The 21,703-nt window shown below is 40.1% G+C and overlaps 1 protein-coding gene across 3 annotated transcripts in view; it reads left to right on the top strand.

Annotated features, from left to right (window-relative positions):
• The window catches only part of NTRK2 (neurotrophic receptor tyrosine kinase 2), a 210,060-nt gene that overhangs the window by 19,606 nt on the left and 168,751 nt on the right, over positions 1–21,703 (top strand). For all 3 annotated transcript variants that reach the window (XM_065662823.1, XM_065662822.1, XM_065662820.1), the window contains exons 4-5: positions 5,364–5,432; positions 11,885–12,039. In XM_065662823.1, coding sequence (XP_065518895.1) covers positions 5,364–5,432; positions 11,885–12,039 — 224 coding nt within the window. The remainder of the gene's footprint in view (positions 1–5,363; positions 5,433–11,884; positions 12,040–21,703) is intronic.

The raw sequence follows: 21,703 nt of genomic DNA, 5'->3' as shown, positions 1-21,703 counted from the left end.
CATTGGTCAGAACAGGGAGACCCCATCAGAGATCCCACTTACGGGAAAAGTATTGTGCCTGTATCACCTCCTAGGCACTCTAGAACCCATGTGAGCAAGATGTCTTTAAAATTCTTTAGTCACAGGAAGAGCTTCAGCTGGAGCACACAGACAAATGTGAAATACATACCAATTGGTAAGCAGGCTTTACTAAGTCTGTAGCTCATGAAGCTCCTTGTTAGAAACAAATTAGGCTGACTGACATCTGTTCGGTTGATGTACATAGAACACTTACATTATGAAGCAGGAGCTTATCCAGTCTCTGTGTTTTCTCTTATTGGGGATTTAGTAATGTTAGCAGACACAAGATAAGCCCAGATAAGATGGAAAGTCTTAAGTGGCACCACCTGCTCTATATGCACATGACAAAGCAGTAAGTACGGAGGAATTTTTGCAGAGGCTGATCTCTCATCCCTGCAAGGAATGCATTTGTTTGTTTTCTCTGGCAAGTCTTGATGCACACTAAAATGTTTCTGAAAGCCCCAGTGAATCACTGCTTCTTGTCATCAGCAATAAAACTCCTGTTGACTGCGCTGGGAATGCACTGCCCCTCTTGTGGTTGGGACAGTGAAAACTATTAAGAGCTGAAATCGTTTCACTTTCCCAAGGTAACCTCTGTGTACAGGTCTTTGAAAAGTCTTGCATTTTATTTTGAAACAGCAGTTTGTTCCTTTCCATAAAGAAAAAAATCTCCAGACACTTTTTCTGAAGACTGATGTAACTGTATAAGTTTTAATTTTGCTACTGATACTATTACAGTTTTCTTCTGTGAAAAGTTTTTGTTGTAGTTAAAGAGCTTTATTATATGAACATAGTATTTATTTCATGAATCATGTAAGAATTATAAGCTAATAAGGAACTTATTAGTACACATTTCCTTATGCTGTTATTTTCTTGGCCAAACTTCTGTAGCCCAGATATCTGTCTAGAGTTATGTAGGATGATAAAATCTGAATACTAATATAAATAGCAGGAAAATAAATGCTCTAATAAATATTACCTAAGAGTCATTAATAGCGTTGCTCATCTAATTCTGCCATTCTCATTGACCTTAGAGTCAAATTTGTCAACAGTTGCATTTAACAAGCTGTTAACCAGTTTAGTAGTGCTGTAAATTTATAAGCTTATCTGCTACTAGCAGTATTTTTAATGGACCTGTATAATACATGTGCTTGGCATACTGTCAATACCTTTCAACATAAAAATACTTTTCATAGCAAGTGTGTATTTCCAAAAATATTTTAAAATAGCCATTGTTATATGCCAGGATGTGTATGACTGCATAGTTGAATTATAGATTTGTCAGTATAGATATACAGCTCTAAGTATTAAGATGCATTTGTATCTCTACACTGTTCAGGTTTAAGTAAGGCAGCAAAATGAAACCACTTGAGACCTTGCAGCAGATTTCCCCTTGCTTGCACACAGCTTTGCCCCAGTCAGCTATAGGCAGAGCAAGCAGTTGCCTGTGGAGGGAGACTGAGCGTAGCGAAACTGGCCCTTCACCTTTTCTCACCAGTTCTCCTTAGATCTGTTTCCTCCTCTTCCTTTTTGTTCCACCTTGCCAAGAGCACTACAGTCAGTAGAGTTGTGCTTGTCTTGCTAGCTGTGTGAATATTTGTGCAGCTTCTCAGGCTGCTTTTGCACTCCTCACATGCCACAGGTTTGCTTTTTAGCTGAATTAAGACTAGCAAGTTAAAAGTGAGCTTGATATTCACATGTAAAATAGGGGCATGCTTTTGACTTAATTTGGGTCCTGTCCTTAGGTGTAGCTTTGAGCTTTGGAGCCAAGCTTTGTACTCCAGACTTTTAGACATTTTTAGAAAAAAAAAAAAAAGGCTTTAGAACCCCAGATGGATCTCAGGGTTGCTTAATATGGTCTTTTTATGTGTAGTTGAATTGGGAAAGTAATTTATATTCTCTCTCAATGGAAGTGGAAGTGTAGTCCTCAGCTACTCTGTAGTAAGTCTGGGTAGTGATTTTTTCACTTAACATGAATTAAAGAGACTGTAGCAGACATCTCTGTAATAAATATGAAGTGCTCAGTTTATGAGAAATATATAGAATCATAGAATGGTTTGGCTTGGAAGGGACCTTAAACATCATGTAGTTTCAACCCCCCTGCCATGGGCAGGGACACCTTCCACTAGACCAGGTTGCTCAAAGCCCCGTGCAACTTGGCCTTGAGCACTGCCAGGGATGGGGCAGCCAAAAATTCTAAGGGCAACATGTGCCAGTGTCTCACTACCATCATAGGGAAGAACTTCTTTGTTATATGTAATCTAAATTTCCCTTCTGTCAGATTAAAGCCTTTCCTCCTGTCCTGTCCCTACACATGCGCTTGTCAAATGTCCCTCTCCAGATACCTTTAGCTGACCTTTAGGAGGCTGCTCTAAGGTCTCCTCTTCTCCAGAATCTTCTTTTCTTCAGGCTGAACAAGCCAAACTCTTTCAGCCTGTCTTCATGAGCCATGTGCTCCAGCCCCTGATCATCTTCATGGCTCTCCTGTGTTTGGAGCTCCAGAGCTGAATGCAGTACTCCAGGCGTAGCAGAAAGAAGCTGAGTTGGGAACTTGCCATGCTCCAAGAAAGTCCAGAAAGCTCTATAACATTAAAGCAATATAACATTAAAATTACCTTCAAAGTATCATTTAAGGTGATAAATCTGTAAGAGTGGTCTGAAAAATTTGTGTTGAATTACTTGTCAACTTGAAAAACCTTGAATTGCTAAACTACATGAGACAAAAAGCTACAGTCTAGAAAGCACTAAATGTTTCAATCCATGATCAAGAATATAGGCACAGGAGCTTTTAATTTTTAATCTTTCTTACTATTCTTGCTTCTGTTTCCTGGTGCATATCAAGCATGACCAGTAAAAATACGAAATGAGAAAGCTTTCAAGGTGCTTTTTTTTTTTTTTAAACTGGAGTTATTAAAAAAAAATAATCTTTATTCTTTCGATGATTTTACTTAAATTAGCAGTCCCCCCCTTTTGTTTTTCCAGTGGCTCATTTGGAGTAATCAATACCTGCACAGAGTGTTCAGAAAGTATCATATCTGGTGACATTTGGATGGTAACTCTGGCTCAGGAGTCTAAATAAGTAAAGGCTGTTCTTCTGTCTAAAGGTCTGCAGTAATCCTCCAAAGCAATGACTGTCCTGAGGCTAAATGACAAAAAGATACAGCTATGGCACTGCCTAATTCTCACAGTCTGTTGTTTGATAGAGGTCATAGCTCTGAAGCAGACAGAGGTAAGATGAGTTAGATGACTGTGAGTAAGTTCAACAAGGAAACATGTAAGCAGCTAAGAGGAAATCTTTAGGAAATGTGGGACTTACAGTCCTGCCCATGAAGTAAGTGAACTGTTACGTCCATATGAGGTTACAAACAGCAAACCCTCTCCTTCTCCTCTCTGTGTTTTTGAGATAGTCTTTAAAATCTTATTTTTAAGGTGTTATTTTCTTAAAAGAAAAAAGACAGAAATGCTATCACAAAGGATGGCTGGGTCTCTTCTGCAATATGTTTGTGGCCCATTTTCAGATCTGTATTGTGAAACTTCAGTATTTAGAAGGTGTTGGTGAGAGAGGGTTTCAAATCCCGTTTGATTTGCCTTGGTATGGGATCAGAATTTGAGCCTCGCTCTCCCATTGGGTCGCCAGGGAAGATCACACAAAATGAAATGGCTTCAGATGGTTAGAGAATTCCTTGAGGAATCCATCTTCTGATGGTTAGGGAGTCCTTCTGGTAGAGAAGAACAGGATCCTCTGCTGTGTGAAAACCAGATGACCTGGAATACATTGTCTCCCACCAGAGCTGTGAGTGGCATGGCCATCTGTCTGCAGGATAGCCCATGGTATTATCTTTCTGGAAAGACAGGGTTTAGTCACCATCCAGGTAAGAGGAGCAGCTGTGTGCCTTGTTTGGTTATACCAAGCACATGCATCTGCATGTGTTGTTTGGCAGTGTCATTTCCTGCATGGTGAGTGAAGAGTTGCCTGCGGAGAGACGGGTCTTGGTGTGCTTCACATTACGTCGGTACTGGAGAGAAAAGTGCAAGTCTATATGAAGATTCATCTTCCTTCTCCCAAGATATGGCTTATACAGATAGGGGAAAAAATCATAGTGGCAGTTTTTACTTAAATGCAACTTCTGTCCTACATGCAAATTGTACTTTAATTTTGATAGATCAAAGTCCATGAGACATTTCCACCAGCGTCTGCTACAGGGCAATCCAGTTCACATGACTAATGAAATAGTAGCTCATCTGTTTAGTTCTCACACATTAGGACTGGTCAGTTTATAAACTTGAGGCTGTTGCTTGTCAGAAGGAGTCAACGAGGAGATACAGTAAATAAAATCTCTTTAAGTTCCGATTCTAAACATTTGTAGAAGATCCAACTTGTAAATTGTCTCAAAATTATCTTGTACTAAGAGATTAAGGACTGAAAGTCTGAGAAGTAAACACTGTATTCTTTAGTCAGGAATTAAAAAAAAAGAGGTTTAATCCCTGGTTTTAAATGCAATGGAACTTTAACTGTGAAGCCTCTATGGCGCCTTTATAATACCACATAAAACTTGTGGTATTTTGGCTCATAACACTGATTTGCACTGTACTGTTGGCAGTTATACAGTTTACTGCTCATCTTTAATTGGTGGATTGATAAGACTGTAGAAACCCAGCATTATTTTGCTTTGGGGTGGAGAATGGGATTTTGTCAGCCTGGGAGAGGAGGAGTATTTCTGATTCAGATGAATGTTTCTTTGCATAATGCGAGAGGACCTTTCACTTAATTACAACTGGAAACCGTAAACGCTTAATTGACATAAAAAAGCCCAGTGTAGGCATTTTAAAGTTTTCCTTTTGATCTTCCATATGGGTGCATATTGTACATGCAATTTGAAAAGAATAACTAAAAGGCTGTGATACGGATGTGTGCTCGCATGTGAGGAGGGCTTATGTGAGTACAGAGCTTGATGCAGCATCAAAGAAAGGGATACACCCATTTCAGTTATGAATAAATTGAGCATGTAATTAACACCTGGACTTTACAAAATACTTTTGAAACACAATTAAATCTGCTGCTTTTCTGCAATGAACAGAAGTGCTAAAAGTGAAAATATTGGTCCTTGCTGAGTTTGATTTTGAATGTGTTTGACTTTAAACCATAAAACGAGACTGAACACAATTTCTTTACAACTGAAGTAAAAAGAATAAAGGATTTTTAGAGCTGGTTTGAGTCCTTAATATTTTTGGGAAACACAAACTGTATTTTTAGTGTAAGAAGAAGCAATTCTAATTAATGCAATCTTTCTCTTTTCCCATAGCAATTTATCCAGAAACAAGCTCTCAAGTTTGTCCAAGAAGTCTTTTCACCATCTGGGTTTGTCTGATCTGTAAGTTGTCATTTCTTAAAATAAAGTTTACTTCTGGCTGGAATGGAAGAAAAAGACTTTAAAGTTTGTTCTGTTGAAGGTAGAGTTCCATCAGTGATTAGGAATGAAATTCTGATCCAAAGAAAGCATCAATGCTGGACACTGAAATACAGAGAAGGTTTCATTCCACGGCTGCAAGAAGGTCAGCTGAATCTTTTAAAACAACATAGAGTTCAAAATAACCTCTGCTCTTCAGCTTTAAAATGTTTTATTGTGTGATAGCTTCACACAAAAATACTGTTTGCATTAAATACTTTAGCTACTGAAAATACAGCCTTCTACAGCTCTTCTAATGAAGCCTCTCTATCATATTCTTATATTGCCCCACAGCTGCTATGCTGATGGTTGGCTATTGAACCATTTTCTTATTTTCTCAAATTCTTTGAGTTACATCATGCTTTATATAATCATTTGGTAACGGAAGCTCTGGTAAACATATATTTGTTGGTAATTTCAATATTGCATTTTTATCCTTTGTTCCATCAAGCAGAATTTCTGTACTGGTATACATTCCAAAATTTTGTTCATCTTGCGCATTGTTTGCTAGTATGTGGGACTGCAGAGAGCCTGCTGGAGCTTTGGGAGGGTTGGGGTTGCCAAGGAGTAGGAGATTGCTCTCCTAGAGCAGAGTTCAGAGCAGAGTCAGAAGACTGCCAAAGTGCCAGTCCAAGTACTGCAACACCAGCCTTGCAGTCCTCGACCGCTTCTGGTGGACTTCACCATGTGAGAAATGAAATAAGTAAATCCCAGTGCCACAGAAAGAGATTATGCCCCCCAGGTATGTTTTGTTAAGTTGGTATAATCACTTCCTTTATAGCCCAGGGAACATTGCTCACTGGAATTTTCTTTCATAACTCGGCAGTCGCCAAGCACTCTAATGGAGAGATGAGCTACTTGCAGAGTAGCGTAGGTCTGTTGGTTCTGAAGTCCCTGTTTCTTAATATGCCATATCTAGTCCCTGCCCAAAAGCCATTGTTAGTGTGTATATGGCTGTAGCTTCTTTGTTTTGTAGTTGTTGTGACCTCAAAAAAAAATAGATACAGGACTCAAACCAGTGCACAATGTGAAGCTTGGACTTTTTGTGATTTTTCTAAACAGTTAGTGGAGAAATGGAGTCACCTTTGCTGATCTCCCTGGGTTTCAAAAATATAAGAGTGAGTATGCTTTATCTTAGGAAGCATGCAAAAAAGGAAATGACTGCAATTCTGAAAGCATACTCTGCTCCCATTTTTGGGGTTTGGTGCCAGAAACAAGTTTATTCCAAAGCACAAATTAAGCCACCCTTGACTCTTTCCATCTCAGGTGAAAAGCTTCTTTTAGGCTGTGGGTGGATTGAGTGCTTATGAAAATTTGAAGGAGAGTAATATCAATGTTGCTTGTCATTCTGAAGAAGTTGGTGTGTACCTGGTCAGAAAGAAGTGGAAAAGGATTTGGGACAGAGTGAGAAAATCAAATGTTACAAATATGTGATGGGGATTATGGAAATAAAGTTTAATGAGCCAGGGAAATAACACTTGGAGGCAAAACAACTGGCTAATGTGAATTAGGAGTGAATATATTTGTGGTGTTAATACCAGAGTTAAACCATAGCCATTCAGTGTCATGGTAGCAGAAGCAAGGTACTGGATAGTGGGAGGTACTGGGAGTGAGCCAGACATGGGAAAAATGGATGGGGTGAAGTTAAACTGAGTAGTATTTGAAGTATGGAGCCAATGTGCGATGAGGGACAAGTTGAAAGAGGGGAAGGCTACAAATCTGAGGGAGGGTGTTGTGAGCTTGGGAAAGAGTGGAGTGTAGGGATAGAAAAGCTGAAGTATAGCAAGCGGAGATTGCACTGAAGTGAGATAAACAGGTATTGGGGAACTCATACCCTGAAGGGAGGAAAAACAGTGATAAAATTACTATCAGTTGAACAATTCTGTTGATGAGTGGCTAATACATAGACGGAAAATCAGAAAAAGGAGAGAAAGAAGAGTATTGGAAGGGAAATCCGGGAAGAGAATTGTATTGTAAATAGCTTCTGAGGAGCTTCATCTAATGACGGGCAAGTGTCCTGTTAGCACTTCTGTAAATCAAAACATAACGGGATGAAAAGTTCAGGATAGTAGGAGTAGTAGTGAAATAGGAGATATTCACCGGGTATTGTAGAGAAAATGCCACTTTTAAAGGCTTCTTTTAGAATAAACTGTAGCTACAGCTGTAAAATTACAGCAAACCAGATAAAGGCATATTGATGATGTTCAGGTTCTTTCCAACCCTCACCTTTCTATGATTCCATGATTCAATGTAATTTGCTTTTGCGAGGTCAGATTCTTTCTTTCACCCAAGTGTGTGTGGAGGGTCATCATGCCTCTCTCCAGCCTATGATATGCCTAACTCCCTTCCTGGGTTTAATACAAAACAAAACAGTGGAAAAAGAGGACTGCTCAGCCACTGGCGAAGGAAAATTTCTCTGTAACAGGGAAGTTACCCGATGAAGCAGAAGATGGGGTGTAAATCTTGCTGTTTTGAAAATGCATATTATAGATTTTGACCTAAGGGATCCTAATGTTCATACGCTGTCTTGCATAAGCAATTCTTGCCCGTGCTTGTGGTGGTGTTGAAGTCTAGCAAACGAATCCTGTGAATACAAATTGCTCCTTCAGAGACTTGCAAGAACGACCCCTGTAGCTGTTAATCCTCAAACAACTGCAGATGGCTTTTGGGGGAACAGGTTACAGCTCTGATAAGCTGAGTTTTTCGTTATTTGCACACTTCATGTCCTCAGGAGACATTTGTGAGCATAGATTCCGTGAGCAGCTTGAGTTTTGTTTCTGTACATCAAAAATACCCATGAGATTTTGTTATGAACAATTGTTCTCCTACAATGAGATGTCATAAACAGTAACTTGAACATGCTTTATTTGATCTCATGAAAAAAATAACACTGGGTCATTTCTTACGTAGACATTAGAATCATAGAATCATAGAATAGTTAGGGTTGGAAAGGACCTCAAGATCATCTAGTTCCAACCCCCCTGCCATGGGCAGGGACACCTCTCACTAAACCATCCTACACAAGGCTTCATCCAACCTGGCCTTGAACACTGCCAGGGATGGAGCACTCACAACCTCCCTGGGCAACCGATTCCAGTGTCTCACCACCCTAACAGGAAAGAATTTCCTCCTTATATCCAATCTAAACTTCCCCTGTTTAAGTTTTAACCCGTTACCCCTTGTCCTGTCACTACAGTCCCTGAAGAAGAGTCCCTCCCCAGCATCCCTATAGGCCCCCTTCAGATACTGGAAGGCTGCTATGAGGTCCCCACGCAGCCTTCTCTTCTCCAGGCTGAACAGCCCCAACTTCTCAGCCTGTCTTCATACAGGAGGTGCTCCAGTCCCCTGATCGTCCTCGTGGCCCTCCTCTGGACTTGTTCCAGCAGTTCCATGTCCTTTTTATGTTGAGGACACCAGAACTGCACACAATACTCCAGGTGAGGTCTCACAAGAGCAGAATAGAGGGGCAGGATCACCTCCTTCGACCTGATGGTCACGCTCTTTTTGATGCAGCCCAGGATACAGTTGGCTTTCTGGGCTGAGAGCACACACTGAAGCCGGCCCATGTTCATATTCTCATTGACCAACACCCCCAAGTCCTTCTCCGCAGGGCCGTCCTGAATCTCTTCTTTGCCCAACCTGTAGCTCTGCCTGGCATTGCTCTGACCCAGGTGTAGGACCTTGCACTTGTCGTGGTTGAACTTCATAAGGTTGGCATCAGCCCACCTCACAAGCGTGTCAAGGTCCCTCTGGATGGCATCCCTTCCCTCCAGCATATCAACCGGACCACACAGCTTGGTGTCATCGGCAAACTCGCTGAGGGCGCACTCAATCCCACTGTCCATGTCAGCGACGAAGATGTTGAACAAGACCGGTCCCAACACCGATCTCTGAGGGACACCACTTGTTACCGGTCTCCAGTCGGACATCGAGCCATTGACCACGACTCTTTGTGTGTGGCCATCGAGCCAGTTCTTTATCCACCGAGTGGTCCATCCATCAAATTAATGTCTCTCCAATTTAGAAAGAAGGATGTCGTGTAGGACAGTGTCAAACGCTTTGCACAAGTCCAGGTAGATGACATCAACTGCTTTACCCTTATCCATCAATTCTGTAGCCCCAAATTGGTCAGGCAGGATTTCCCCTTAGTGAAGCCATGCTGGCTGTCACCAAGCACCTTCTTGTTTTTCATGTGCCTTAGCATGCCTTCCAGGAGAATCTGCTCCAAGATTTTACCAGGCACAGAGGTGAGACTATCTGGTCTGTAATTCCCCAGGTCTTCCATTTTCCCCTTCTTGAAAACGGGGGTTATATTTCCCTTTTTCCAGTCATCGGGAACTTCACCTGACTGCCATGATTTTTCAAATCTGATGGCCAGTGGCTTAGCAACTTCATTCACCAGCTCCTTCAGGACCCGCGGATGGATTCCATCAGGTCCCACGGACTTGTGCACGTTCAGATTTTGAAGATGGTCTCGAACCAGATCCTCTCCTACAGTGGGCCCAAGGTCTTCATTCTCATAGTCCCTGCATCTACCTTCTAAGAACTGGGTGGTGCAGTCAGAGCCTTTGCCAGTGAAGACCGAGGTGAAGAAGTCACTCAGAACCTCAGCCTTCTCCAAATCCTGTGTAGCCAGTTCTCCCGAAAGCTTCCTCAGGTGGCCTATGTTGTCCCTAGTCTGTTTTTTGTTTGCTACGTACCTGTAGAATCCCTTCCTGTTATCCTTAACATCCCTGGCTAGGTTTAATTCTAACTGGGCCTTAGCCTTCCTATCCTGGTCCCTAGCTTCCCAGACAACATCCCTGTACTCTACCCAGGCCGCCTGTCCTTCCTTCCACTTTTTATAAGCCTCTTTTTTCCTTTGAATTTTCCTCAGCAGCTCCTTATCCATCCAAAGAGGTCTCCTGGCCCTCCTGCCGCACTTCCTTCTAGTTGGGATGCAGCACTCCTGAGCTTGTAGCAGGTGATCCTTGAATATCAACCAAGAGTCTTGGGCCCCCCTGCCCTCCAGGGCTATATCCCATGGAACCTTAGTAAGCAGGCTCCTGAAGAGGCCAAAGTCTGCTCTTTTGAAGCCCAGGGCAGTGAGCTTGCTGCACGCTCTCCTCGCTATCCTGGGGATCTCAAACTCGACCATCTCGTGATTGCTGCATCCAGGGCTGCCCTGGAGTACCACATTCTCAACAAGCCCTTCGCTGTTGGTGAGCACAAGGTCAAGCATGGCACCTCTCCTTGTCGGCTGCTCTATTACTTGCAGAAGGAAGTTGTCTTCCACACAATCGAGGAACCTCCTGGATTGCTTGTGCTGTGCAGTGCCATCGTTCCAACAGATGTCAGGGTGGTTGAAGTCCCCCATGAGAACAAGGGCCTGCAAGCGTGAGGCTTTTCCTATCTGTCTGCAGAGTGCTTCATCCGCAGGTTCTCCTTGATCAGGCGGCCTGTAGCAGATCCCCACAGCAATGTCTCCCACAGCTGTTTTCCCTTTAACCCTGACCCACAAACTCTCTGTAAACTGCTCACCTGCCCCCAGACAGAGTTCCATACTCTCCAGCCTATCCCTAACATAAAGGGCAACTCCCCCTCCCCACCTTTGGGCCAACCCCAACATTGGGTTGTTTCTATTGATATTTTACTTGGGCATTATTGCATTACATTGCTGTGTGGTTTTATTAAATTTTAGGCCTAGAATTTGGTACATTTCCTAACCTGTGGTTTCAATTCCATGCAGCATATCATATAGCTAGGTGATACATTTCTGTTTCAGGGACATATTTTTCAGTTATTGTTTCTTTATCACATTACCTAAGGTTTTTACTGTGAGATTTTTTAGACTGTTGTAGTGGATATATTTTGAGGATTAGGCAAAATTCTTTTGTATGATTAGAGTTTGTTAGAGTTTGTCTATAATCCATGACTGCTTGACTCAAGAAAGAATTTACCACCTCACAACAGTAGACCTTTTCTGCATGAACTTTCTCAGGTAGCCGAGCAGGGAGTCAAGTGTAAAAGAGGAATTCTGATCTCTCTTGACTTTCATGAAACAAAATGGAGCTTGGTGAAATGCCCAGCTCTCTATGTGATTCTGATTTATACCAGTGAATTGGAGATGGTAGTCAAGACCCCTGTGTGATCTCTCTGATCTATGACAGTCTGGATTCTTGGTACAAGAGGAGCTTCATTCTCTGCATGGAAACCATTATTGGTTTGCAGCTTGTTTTGTATTGAGGTTACTAAAGTTGTGTTGCTTATCCTTGTTAACTAAAGGGCTCAACTTCTTTTACCCATCTGAGTGCTTGGAGTCTCCCTGTCCCCCATTTTTTTCCTGTGTACGTGACACATTCTGCATTCTAAATAAATTGGTTTTTTTTTTGCTCTAGGATATTGGTGGACAATCCGTTCAAGTGTTCCTGCGAAATTATGTGGATCAAGAAATTTCAAGAGACCAAGTTTTATACAGAAACTCAGGATTTATACTGCATAGATGACAATGACAAGAGGACATCTTTGATGGATATGAAGATCCCGAACTGCGGTAATACCCTTTTAACATAAATTTACTGCTAAAGTATTGCAAGAGAGAAAAAAACCCCATGCTTTTTTACAAGCTACATTCTCAGGATAACAACAGGACTGCTAAAGGAAAAGGTTTCAGTGGAGATGCTAACCACTCAGTGGTCTTTCATCCCACATGGAATAATTGTGGGAGCTTCACACAAAACTCTTTTATTTCCTCTTGATCCTTCATAATGTACCACTATTCAAGTGCAGGAAACCAGAACAATTGTAGGTAACACACAATTATATAAAATGCATGTGCCTTTGTTAAACTAAATAGTAGTGCTTCCGAGCTCAATGGACACAAAAATTTACCTCCTTGATATTTTTTAAGGTATTTGTGGTTGATGAAGACTTTGTTTTCCTTCATAAATACAAACTCTGGAGCTAGGACAATAGGAAGTAAAATCAGAAGAATAGTATGCCAACAGAGATAAATCAGCAATAGTTATGTTCTTCACCCAGATAAAACTCTACTGAGTTAATTTCTAAAAGCTATTCAAAAGATAGAATCTTAGGTCTGTAGAATGTTGCAGCATACTGTTTTCTGTTAGCTTATATGGATCTGGAGATAGTGGAAAAAATGGTATTAACAATAAGGCCATTCAGTTATTTTGTACACAACTTTGCTGAGTGTGTATGGTCCTGGGGCAGCTAGTGAAAAGTTTCATATGCTAGCTGAAGAGATTTGTTCTTTTCTGTGTATGAGGGGCAGAGTATGGGTGTTTCTGATACAGTGTGAGACCTGCTAGAGTCTGTAGGTTTCTTTGCAGTGAGCGGGGGTACCCAGCAGCAGGCAGGAAGGAAAGAAGTAAGGGTAGTCTCATGGAGGGCTGATTTGTATTGGTAAATCTATAGTTGAAGATGAATAGCAGGAGAAACACAAAAATTATAACCCTTTCTATTTACACCTCTGGCTATTGAGTGTCCTTTTCTCCACTGCCTATATGGAGGGTGTGACACCCTCTGATAGCAGCCGTCAGCAAGAACAGCCATGGAGAGGACCTGCTGCAGACCCAAGGTGCAGTGTTTAATGGCAGTAATGCGTTTTATGACCATGTATCTTGCTGTTGCTCATGTCCAGCTTTCTGCTGGTGTGGTGGTATATTCAGGACAAAAATGATGCTAGTGTCTGGTGCAATCAATAAAACCCAAACCTGTCACAGGGGGTCTTGTGACCTGCAGAATCTGATTTACCTCAAGTGGGAGACAATACTGAGCTGAGCTAAATGGAGCCAGCTTTCTGCTCCAGCTGGATGGTGAATAAATCTCCTGGATAGAGAAAGGTCGTCTGGTGGACTGAGATCAGTTAGTACTAACCAGGAACTCCAGCATAGTCTTCTCTAACATTCTTGGCTGGCACATATAGAAGCCACAAGGTAACTAGGATTTTCCTTTGAAAACTTTTGATGTTAAATACCCAGAATTAGACCTATGAAACATTACTCCTTTCTCCTGAGTTCTTAACCATCTGCAGTCACAACAGACTTGTTTCTGACCCAGTGCATGTATGTGTACACATGCATGCATCCTGTTGGCATATGTTGACTAAAATACTTGCTATGGAAAGGAAAGGTTGTACTTCCAAATAGAGGAGGAAGAGGAGGAGAAAAGATGAGTATATACAACATTCAGATTGGAATTTGCAACATATGGAATTTGCATATGGGAAATATGGGGCTGAAGATCTGTGTGGATGTCAGCACATGCCTGCAAATTATTTATGTTAGTTTTCAGGATTCAGGTATCACTAAACAACACATAGTTGGTGGGTTTTGTTTTGTTTTATTTTGTTTTGTTTTCTCTTTTTGTGGGTCTTTCCCCTTAATATCACTTTTCAAAATGAGCCAATGTAGCTTTTAATAAAGATGACAACACAGATTTTTCCTAGGCACAGAATAGAGAAGCCCAGGTGAAGAGTAATGACCATCTTGGTGAACATGGGCTGTGTTCTGGAAGATGTCTGAAAGACCCAATGCGTGTCTCTTGCCTTCCACAGATATTTTTCTGTGTTTAAAAGGGCAAGACAATTAAAAAAACACCAAACCCTCACTGATGAAGCTGATTTATTTCATTTCCAGGCCTTTCTGAGAGGCTAATAGGTAGACCTGTAGTAAACAAAGAATTCAGCTTTTGACATATATGAACTTCCGATGTCAAGAGAAATTCCTGCTTGTGCAGGCCTTTGCATTGTGTTAATAAAAAATTGTTTAATTTTTTCTGCTAATGAAATGGTTTTATCCCATCTCTGGTTTGTTTTTTTGTTTTGTTTTGTTTTTTTTTTTTCCAATTCAGAAATTAAGCAAATGTGCTCTCTTCTTTTTGTGCAGGTATTATTAATTATGTCATAACATCATAGCGAGTGGCCTGTACAGGATGTGGTAAATGTCTTGGTAATAGGACATCTCACTACTGTATACTGTTAATAAATCTCGTGCTGGGAAGTTGGAAGAGGCTACTGTGGTTTCGGGATCATAAGGCTTTGGTTTGTAGTTAATTGGTGTGAAAATTAGCAAAGTTCTGTGGTACTTATTGTTTATATGATATAAGAATTTATTAATGTGCTGATTAAAGGCTGGTTGCAATTTAAATGCCATCAACTTTGTGATTTCTTTGCTCGAGGCTTAAAGTCAGGTATGCTCACTATCTGGAAGATCCTTTCCAGCTGCAATACTACAAATGTCGGTCAATTATTACGACGTTTTCAGAATTATTTTTTCAGCTGTAGTTGGAATATATTTATGTGTGATGATAATTGTCAGATTAAGTTTTAAATCCACACTGAACTACTGTGTCAAAGTTTTTTAAGTTGCATCTACCACAGTAATATTAGAACAGTCTCCTGTGTAGAGGAATAGTGTTGTTTAGTTTTCAGAGTATTTGCTGGTGGTCTGTACGACATGGACAGCATCACCACCTATGTCATCCTTTCAGGTTTTTTTATTTCCACCTGATAAATATCATCAACAAATCAAGAAAGACAACTAAATAAGTAAACGCATTGTTCTTATTTGTACCTCTGTAAGATCTGTCAGCAATTGCCACTGGTGTATTATTCTTGGAAGTGGGCATGCCCTATGCCTGGGGTAGGGTCACTCAAAAGACCATCAGTCTGCAGATCACCTCGCTGAACACCAAGGAGGGAAGACCATGTCTTTGGGGCTGGTTATTAAGGTGTTGGTTGCTCCCTCTGGTAGCCATTCAGTTTCTCCGTTGCTGTTGTTGAACTCACTGATACTGAAAGAAGTCTCTTTCTCATGTGGTGTTTCTGGGAGAGCTCTGGCTTCTATATCTGTCTCTGCAGTCCCATGTGGATTATTTGTTGCTCTTTATCTCAGTCTGGTGATGGCATTTTGCCTGACCTGGCAGATTTAGTTAGTCAGATTGTTTTTTTTATGCTGCTGTGGTGCTTGATCTGGCTTTCAATTTTAGTTACTGTCCTAGCATTGTATGCTTATTTATCATACATTGTTTCGTAGATGTTTTCTTTGTCATTGGCCATGCTAACAAAAGTCCACTGAACAAAGTGGCAAATTAGTTCCATGTACTAATTTGTTGTACATGTAACAAAGGTATGTTGAGACTGGCTGTTGTCTACATACGCAGCCAGTCAGTGGAAAGGCAGGCTGGTCTGAGACCTGCAAGGTTTTATGGGCCTATTTTTTTGTCTGTCTATTCTTTTGCACATGAAGTAACTGTGGTGTTGCTCTTATTGCTGCTTCTTGTATACGACTGACAAGATTTTAGAAGTCATTCTAATGTAGCATTGCAGTCTAAAGAGGCGGGTTGCCCATTTCTTGCTCGTGTTGGGATGCCGTGAATTTTTACAGGCAGTTGTTCAGATGACTACAGATAGACTTGACTGGGTCTGGCTCCATTTCAGCCTCTTTCTGGTGATAGATTTTTGTCCTAGAGGTAAATAAGTAAATGGTCTGGAGGCAGGTGGTTGTAAATTGCAAGCGGGGAAAAAGGCAAACTGAAGGATTGACACATTGATTTCTTTGAATTTACAAAAAAGATTTCTAGTATAAGCAAGTCAATAAAATAAGCATGAGATCATAGGCAATCACAGTACAATGCAGTCTAAAACCACAAGCAAAGGCATAATCCAGTGGGTGCTGACGTTTTTTTCCATTATCGGACAGACTTTACAGATAAGACAGATAAGACTATCAGAAGGAGAACATTACAGGCAGAATGAAGTGAGTTTAAAAAAAGGCTTAAACATTCTCCATGTTTACCTTTCAGAATATTCATGGGCTCTCTAGCTTGTGTTGTTTATTTTGGCTCAACAGCTAGATGTTATGCATGATTTATGGTGGCAAACTGTTCTTATTTTCTGTTCAAGAGTTTTATCTGTGCTCATGGACTGTATAATTTTTTTTTTTATGAGAGTTTTGACACTAATGGACTTTCACTGTTACTCCAAAGTTGAGTTAGAATTTTCCAAACTTAATTAAAACAATTTTCATTACTCCAGCTTTTAAGTGAATATAGCCAATAATTTATGGATGTTTGAAAAGACAACAGGAATCTAATTTTCAAAGACACATGCATAACTTCCTTGTGAGCATACACTTTTATCTATTCATGAAGTAACTAGTAATTTTTATACACATGTCTAGACATATAATATGTAAATCAGGGGTTGTGAATGATGATAGTTGGGTATATGTGATGTGTGTGAAAAAAGCAGAATTTTGTTTTATAATTCTCATTCAATTTCTGCTTTAACTGAAACAAAGCAGGTTTACAATACAAGGCAGGTTAGAAATAGAAGTAAGGTACTATCTAAGGGAGGGAAACACATCATGATCACTCTGGTATCATTCTGAACTCAGTGCTTTGTGCACATTTGCAGGGGTATTCTCTATGTATGATTTGACAAATCTGTGTAAGTGTGGAGCTCTGATCTGCTGAGGGAGAATGGCTGTCTGACTGTTGGCTGATGGTATTCTTGCTTTGCATTTACAGTGCAACTAGGTGGAGACTAACAACTAGATAGCTGTATTCTGAAGTCTAAAGAAAATACTCTTTTCACTTTAAAAGTGGAGACATTTCAAGAAGACATCCCTTCAGCCATATACTTGATATGCAGTATACTTGATATCAAGAGTGAAACTCATTATTTTACTCATTTATGTAGTCCTGTGAACATCTTCCTGTTTGGGGATCATGTTTATCACGTTGCAGTATTTGACACGTTGGCATTATTTTCAGTATTTACTGGACACATGAAGTTCCCCAGATAAAGATACAGGAACTGTAACTGCATTACATGCACTTAGTGAATAATAAGCTGTTTTTTAGAGGTTTGCATAAGCTAGTTTAGGCCTCATTAAGTTACATTACAAAGGCTGTTTAGCTCTCTCTTCATCTGTTAAGCTTTTGGATGCTGTGTTCAGCCCAACTGTCCTGAATGTATTTGGGTTTCTTTTGAAAGTTGTGGGTGGTCTGAAGCTTAAATATCAATTAAGTACAATTTTTCCAGATGTAAATTAATTTTCTTAAGCATTTGGGGAATTTGAGGGAAAACATGGCTGGGTACCTTCAGGAGACTGCTAGCAAGGGAATTTTTGGTAAGTTTAGTAGCCTCTATAGTCTCAAAATTCTTGCAAACTGTTGATACTAATACTGGGAAAGAGGTCAATTAAATGATTTAGGTGCTGCAAGATCCTTTCTTTTTTAGCATCTTCGTACTAGAACCCATGTCAGGAGGCCTACGGACTGTAAAAGAAAGGTGCATGAGCAGAAATTAAGGAGCTGACATAAACTTTGGAAATGTAAGCCCTCCATCTGGCTTGAAGTATCAGCAGCAGCCTTCAAAGCTTCTATGTAGGCTGACTGTGGAGGACAGCTTGCTGTCCAAGTGAATTTATTCTGGTGCACGGCTATTGGTGGTTTTTGCCTGCATGGCATTCATGACACATTTGAAGCCCTGGATGGGATGGCAGTTCTGCAGAGGTAGCATTTGTTGCTGTAATCGTGAAGATGAGTTAGCAAGTACTGTGGTCTTTGCTGTGGCACACACTGGCTCTACTTAAGTTTGCTACTAGTGATAATTTCAGTTAAGCAGTGAGTGATGGAGTGTTTAAAGGCAAAGTAAGGGTGTATTGGCTCTGGGAGAGCATAATTTAAAGACCTGTCTTCTGGTAGAGGCTGTACTTGTTTAATTATTTTCTGTAAAAGTTCTCAGCTGAATGTGACAATCAAGTGTGACGTGATTGGAGGCAGATTTCTTTTAGTATTTCAAAATACCTGGGTGTCTCAGTGGGCTGCCATACTCTGCCTCCGATAAAAAGAAAAGATGTTCTTCCATATAATAACAAGGTGGGTGTTTTTTGGTTTGTTTTTCTTTCTATTTTTCTTTTTTATTTTTTTTTCAGATTTAAAGAAAAGTGGCTAGAGGAGGAGATTCTGTCGTCTCTCTCTGGTTTCAGGTTCAGTTCAGGAATCTAACCTACTACTTTGACGTTAATGACCTCAGCACCAACCTGTAGAGTGTTTGAGGCTGTTCTAGCTTAACCCTGTCAGACTTGTGCAAAATTCCTTGGTCATTGTGGAAAACACCCATCAAGATTTGCTGTGCAAGATGACAAGCACATCTCTGTTAAGTGGTTCTTTAGTGCTCTATTCAATGACTATATATTCTCCTAAAGAGTTGAAGAGGCTTTGATCTGGGAGAGTTTTCTTTATTTGCGGTAACAGTCAGGGGGGCAGAGTATGGAAATAAGTTGGGGAAAAGGATCATAATCTAAGATTCCTTTTCCTCTTTCCCCCTTACACCATCCAGGATGGTGCCTTTACTTTCATTTTGGTCCAAGAGAAAATTCACGTTCTGTTATGCATGGTGCCAAAGTTACAGCAGGGAAATGAAGAACAGTGCCTGGTGTAATGAAAAGTTCCAGGCTTCTCTTCCCTGTAGCTGGAGAGGAAGGTGATCTGTGATCTTTGGACTCCAGAAAAATGAAGATATATGTGAAATGATAATCTTTTAAAATGTCCCTCATTTCTGCTAATTCTGTGTTTTATTTTCCAAATTTTTTTCTTGATATTTGTATTTTATTTTTTTGTGTTGTATCTTATTTATTTTAATTTTTTTTTCATTTTCATTGAATATGGTTGTGGTTGTTATAATAGCTATATATATTATGTTGATTCTGTGATTGTCTAACGACAGGAAATGGAAACAGTGATTTATGTTTCTTTAACTCATGTTTTGCAAGTAAACTTTTGGGATATCCTGTTTATAGCGCTCTAAAGATGAAGCCAGGATGATTTTTGGCCCTGGTGTTCTGCAGTCTTTAGTAGAAACATGCCCACTTATTTACCCTATGGCTAAAATCTGGCTCAGAGCTTGTTGGCTGCAGACAGCTGCTGAGTGAAACACAGGAGATGAATCACATATCCAGCAGCTCTTCCTCTTTTATAGCTAGAATTACTAGAAAGTTTTTTGCTGTTTTTTAAACCCAAAATATCCCATAAGAAAAGACCTTTGGAATTTTTAAACATTCCTGTATTTTCAAACAAGACACAATTTTTGTGGAATAATTTAAGAAAGGTTCTTCTTACATGTTAATACAACCTGTTCGAAGTTAGTAAAACATCTGAAATTTGCAGATCCATGTGCACGGTTCTTAACAAATTGCATTGTCAACCATCCTGTTTTCAGGCTCCAGACAGTACTAGTAGTGGGTGTTACCAAGCTGTACTGTAGTGCTGTAATTAGTTGTATGTTTCTTCCCTAGAGAGAAAAATCAAAACCAAGGGGAACTAAGAATCTTGGAAACCTTATGTGAGGCAAGCAGACGGGGTTTGAGCCACTGTATCTTCCTAATTGCTGGGGTTATTTTATAAATCAGCAGTTCTGGTAATCTGCCTTTACACGTTTTAGTTTGATAGATGACTGCTGGCTCAGTATTGATTTAATTATTCTGAGTCTGATATATTTATTAAGATATGATTAAGGATGTCAGGTAAGGATTGAAATGACCTTATTAAAATTCAAATGCAGTTGGTAGTTTCCAGAAGATAATTGTCAGTTTTTTCTTGGTAACTGCTTGTTCTTGTCACAGAACAGGTTGACCTACAAAAATGTGCTAAGCAAAAAAGAGATGTCATAGACACACTGAAACCCATTGAGTGACACTGCATCATGTCTAGACCCCAGAGAGTTTGTCGATAAACCACTGGAAATCAGGGCCTTAGAGTGCAAAGGATGGCATAAATGAATACAATATTGGATTTTTGGTGTTCTCTCAGGTGCTCATTTCTTCATCATCTCATTTCTTAGATATTAGTGGCGCTAATTGACCATATCTGTCATAACTATCTCATATCTTGAGAGGATTTCTTGGTGATGATTTTTGAGCAGCAGAACAAGTCCCAGGACTGAACAGATAAAAGTTGAAGCTGAAAAAATCAATCTGGAAATAATTTTGTAAAAATTTTTGTAACTGTGAAGATAGTTACCAGTGAAACCACATCTTGTGTGTAATGGTGGATTTGTTTTTTCTTGCTGAACATCTCTTTCTTCTATAGTATAGATAGTATACTATCTATATAGATATAGATATATATCTGTAGTATATTAGATAGAGTGCTAGCTTGGTGCTGAGAGTTGAGTTGCAGACTAGAGAGTTTGTATTAATACTTATTTACTTATTTTTCCTTTGAAATACAGTCACAGTCTGGCCCTGCAAAGGCCAGTGTAAATTTTCTACGAAAAGTAGTATGTAGCAGCATGAAGACTTTGAAAGCCGTCTAGGAATTTAGGCACATTCTTTTTACTAATTTCAATTGACAGCTGGATAGCCAAATGCTGTAATAACCTTCACCCAAAGTGTTTAGTTTTGTGATTGCTGAAGGTCCAGCTGTGCACAGCAAATATATGAGTCATTCTGTAGCGGTGCTTGACAGTTCCACTGTCTCATGGCCTCAGACCATTGGTTTGCACTAATGATGGTCTGTGAAGGTAAATAGCAACCCCGGTCCTGAAAGGAGGGTTTTTTCCTTCTAAAGCATGAGATGGCATTTGGAGACAATCAGCTGACATAAATGAGTTCCTCCTACTTGTCTCTGTCATGTCCACTTATCCTGGGGTGAAGGAAGTGACTGCATTTTCTAATCCAGAGCTGTCTATTCCTAAGAATAAAATGTTATAAATTTGAATATGAGAACAGATATTCTTCATGTGGTGAAATAACATGGTTGTTATATACCCATACATAATAAAAAAATGGTTTTTAGCATACGCGTTCATCTATGAATTGTGTAACTCTCTGCTTTGTAGTTTAAACTTCTCAGTAGCAGGTTGTGTTCTGCCATTTTTTGTAGAGATTGAAAAGCTTTGGATAGATTATTGAGAAGAAAGAGGACTTGAGAAAACAACATAAACCAGAGTAGTCTTCAGATGATCATTCAGAAACTCTCTTTTGTCTGTCCTGACTGAACAGGAGAGCAGTTAATGAATTTAGACGTCACAGATATACTTAAGAGCAGATAAAAGCAAATGGCTCTTGTGTATGGCATGGACAGCATGCCTGTGAAGCTTATTGCTGCAGAAGGCTAAGAACATAGCAAGAACATAGGCCAAGATCATAGGAAACGTAAAAAAGAAAACGTAAAAAAGAAAGTGGATA

This window comes from Lathamus discolor, chromosome Z (assembly GCF_037157495.1).
Source record: "Lathamus discolor isolate bLatDis1 chromosome Z, bLatDis1.hap1, whole genome shotgun sequence".
Taxonomy (NCBI): domain Eukaryota; kingdom Metazoa; phylum Chordata; class Aves; order Psittaciformes; family Psittacidae; genus Lathamus; species Lathamus discolor.
The sequence above is the reverse complement of the archived record's forward strand: the minus strand, read 5'-3'. Positions and strand labels throughout refer to the sequence as shown.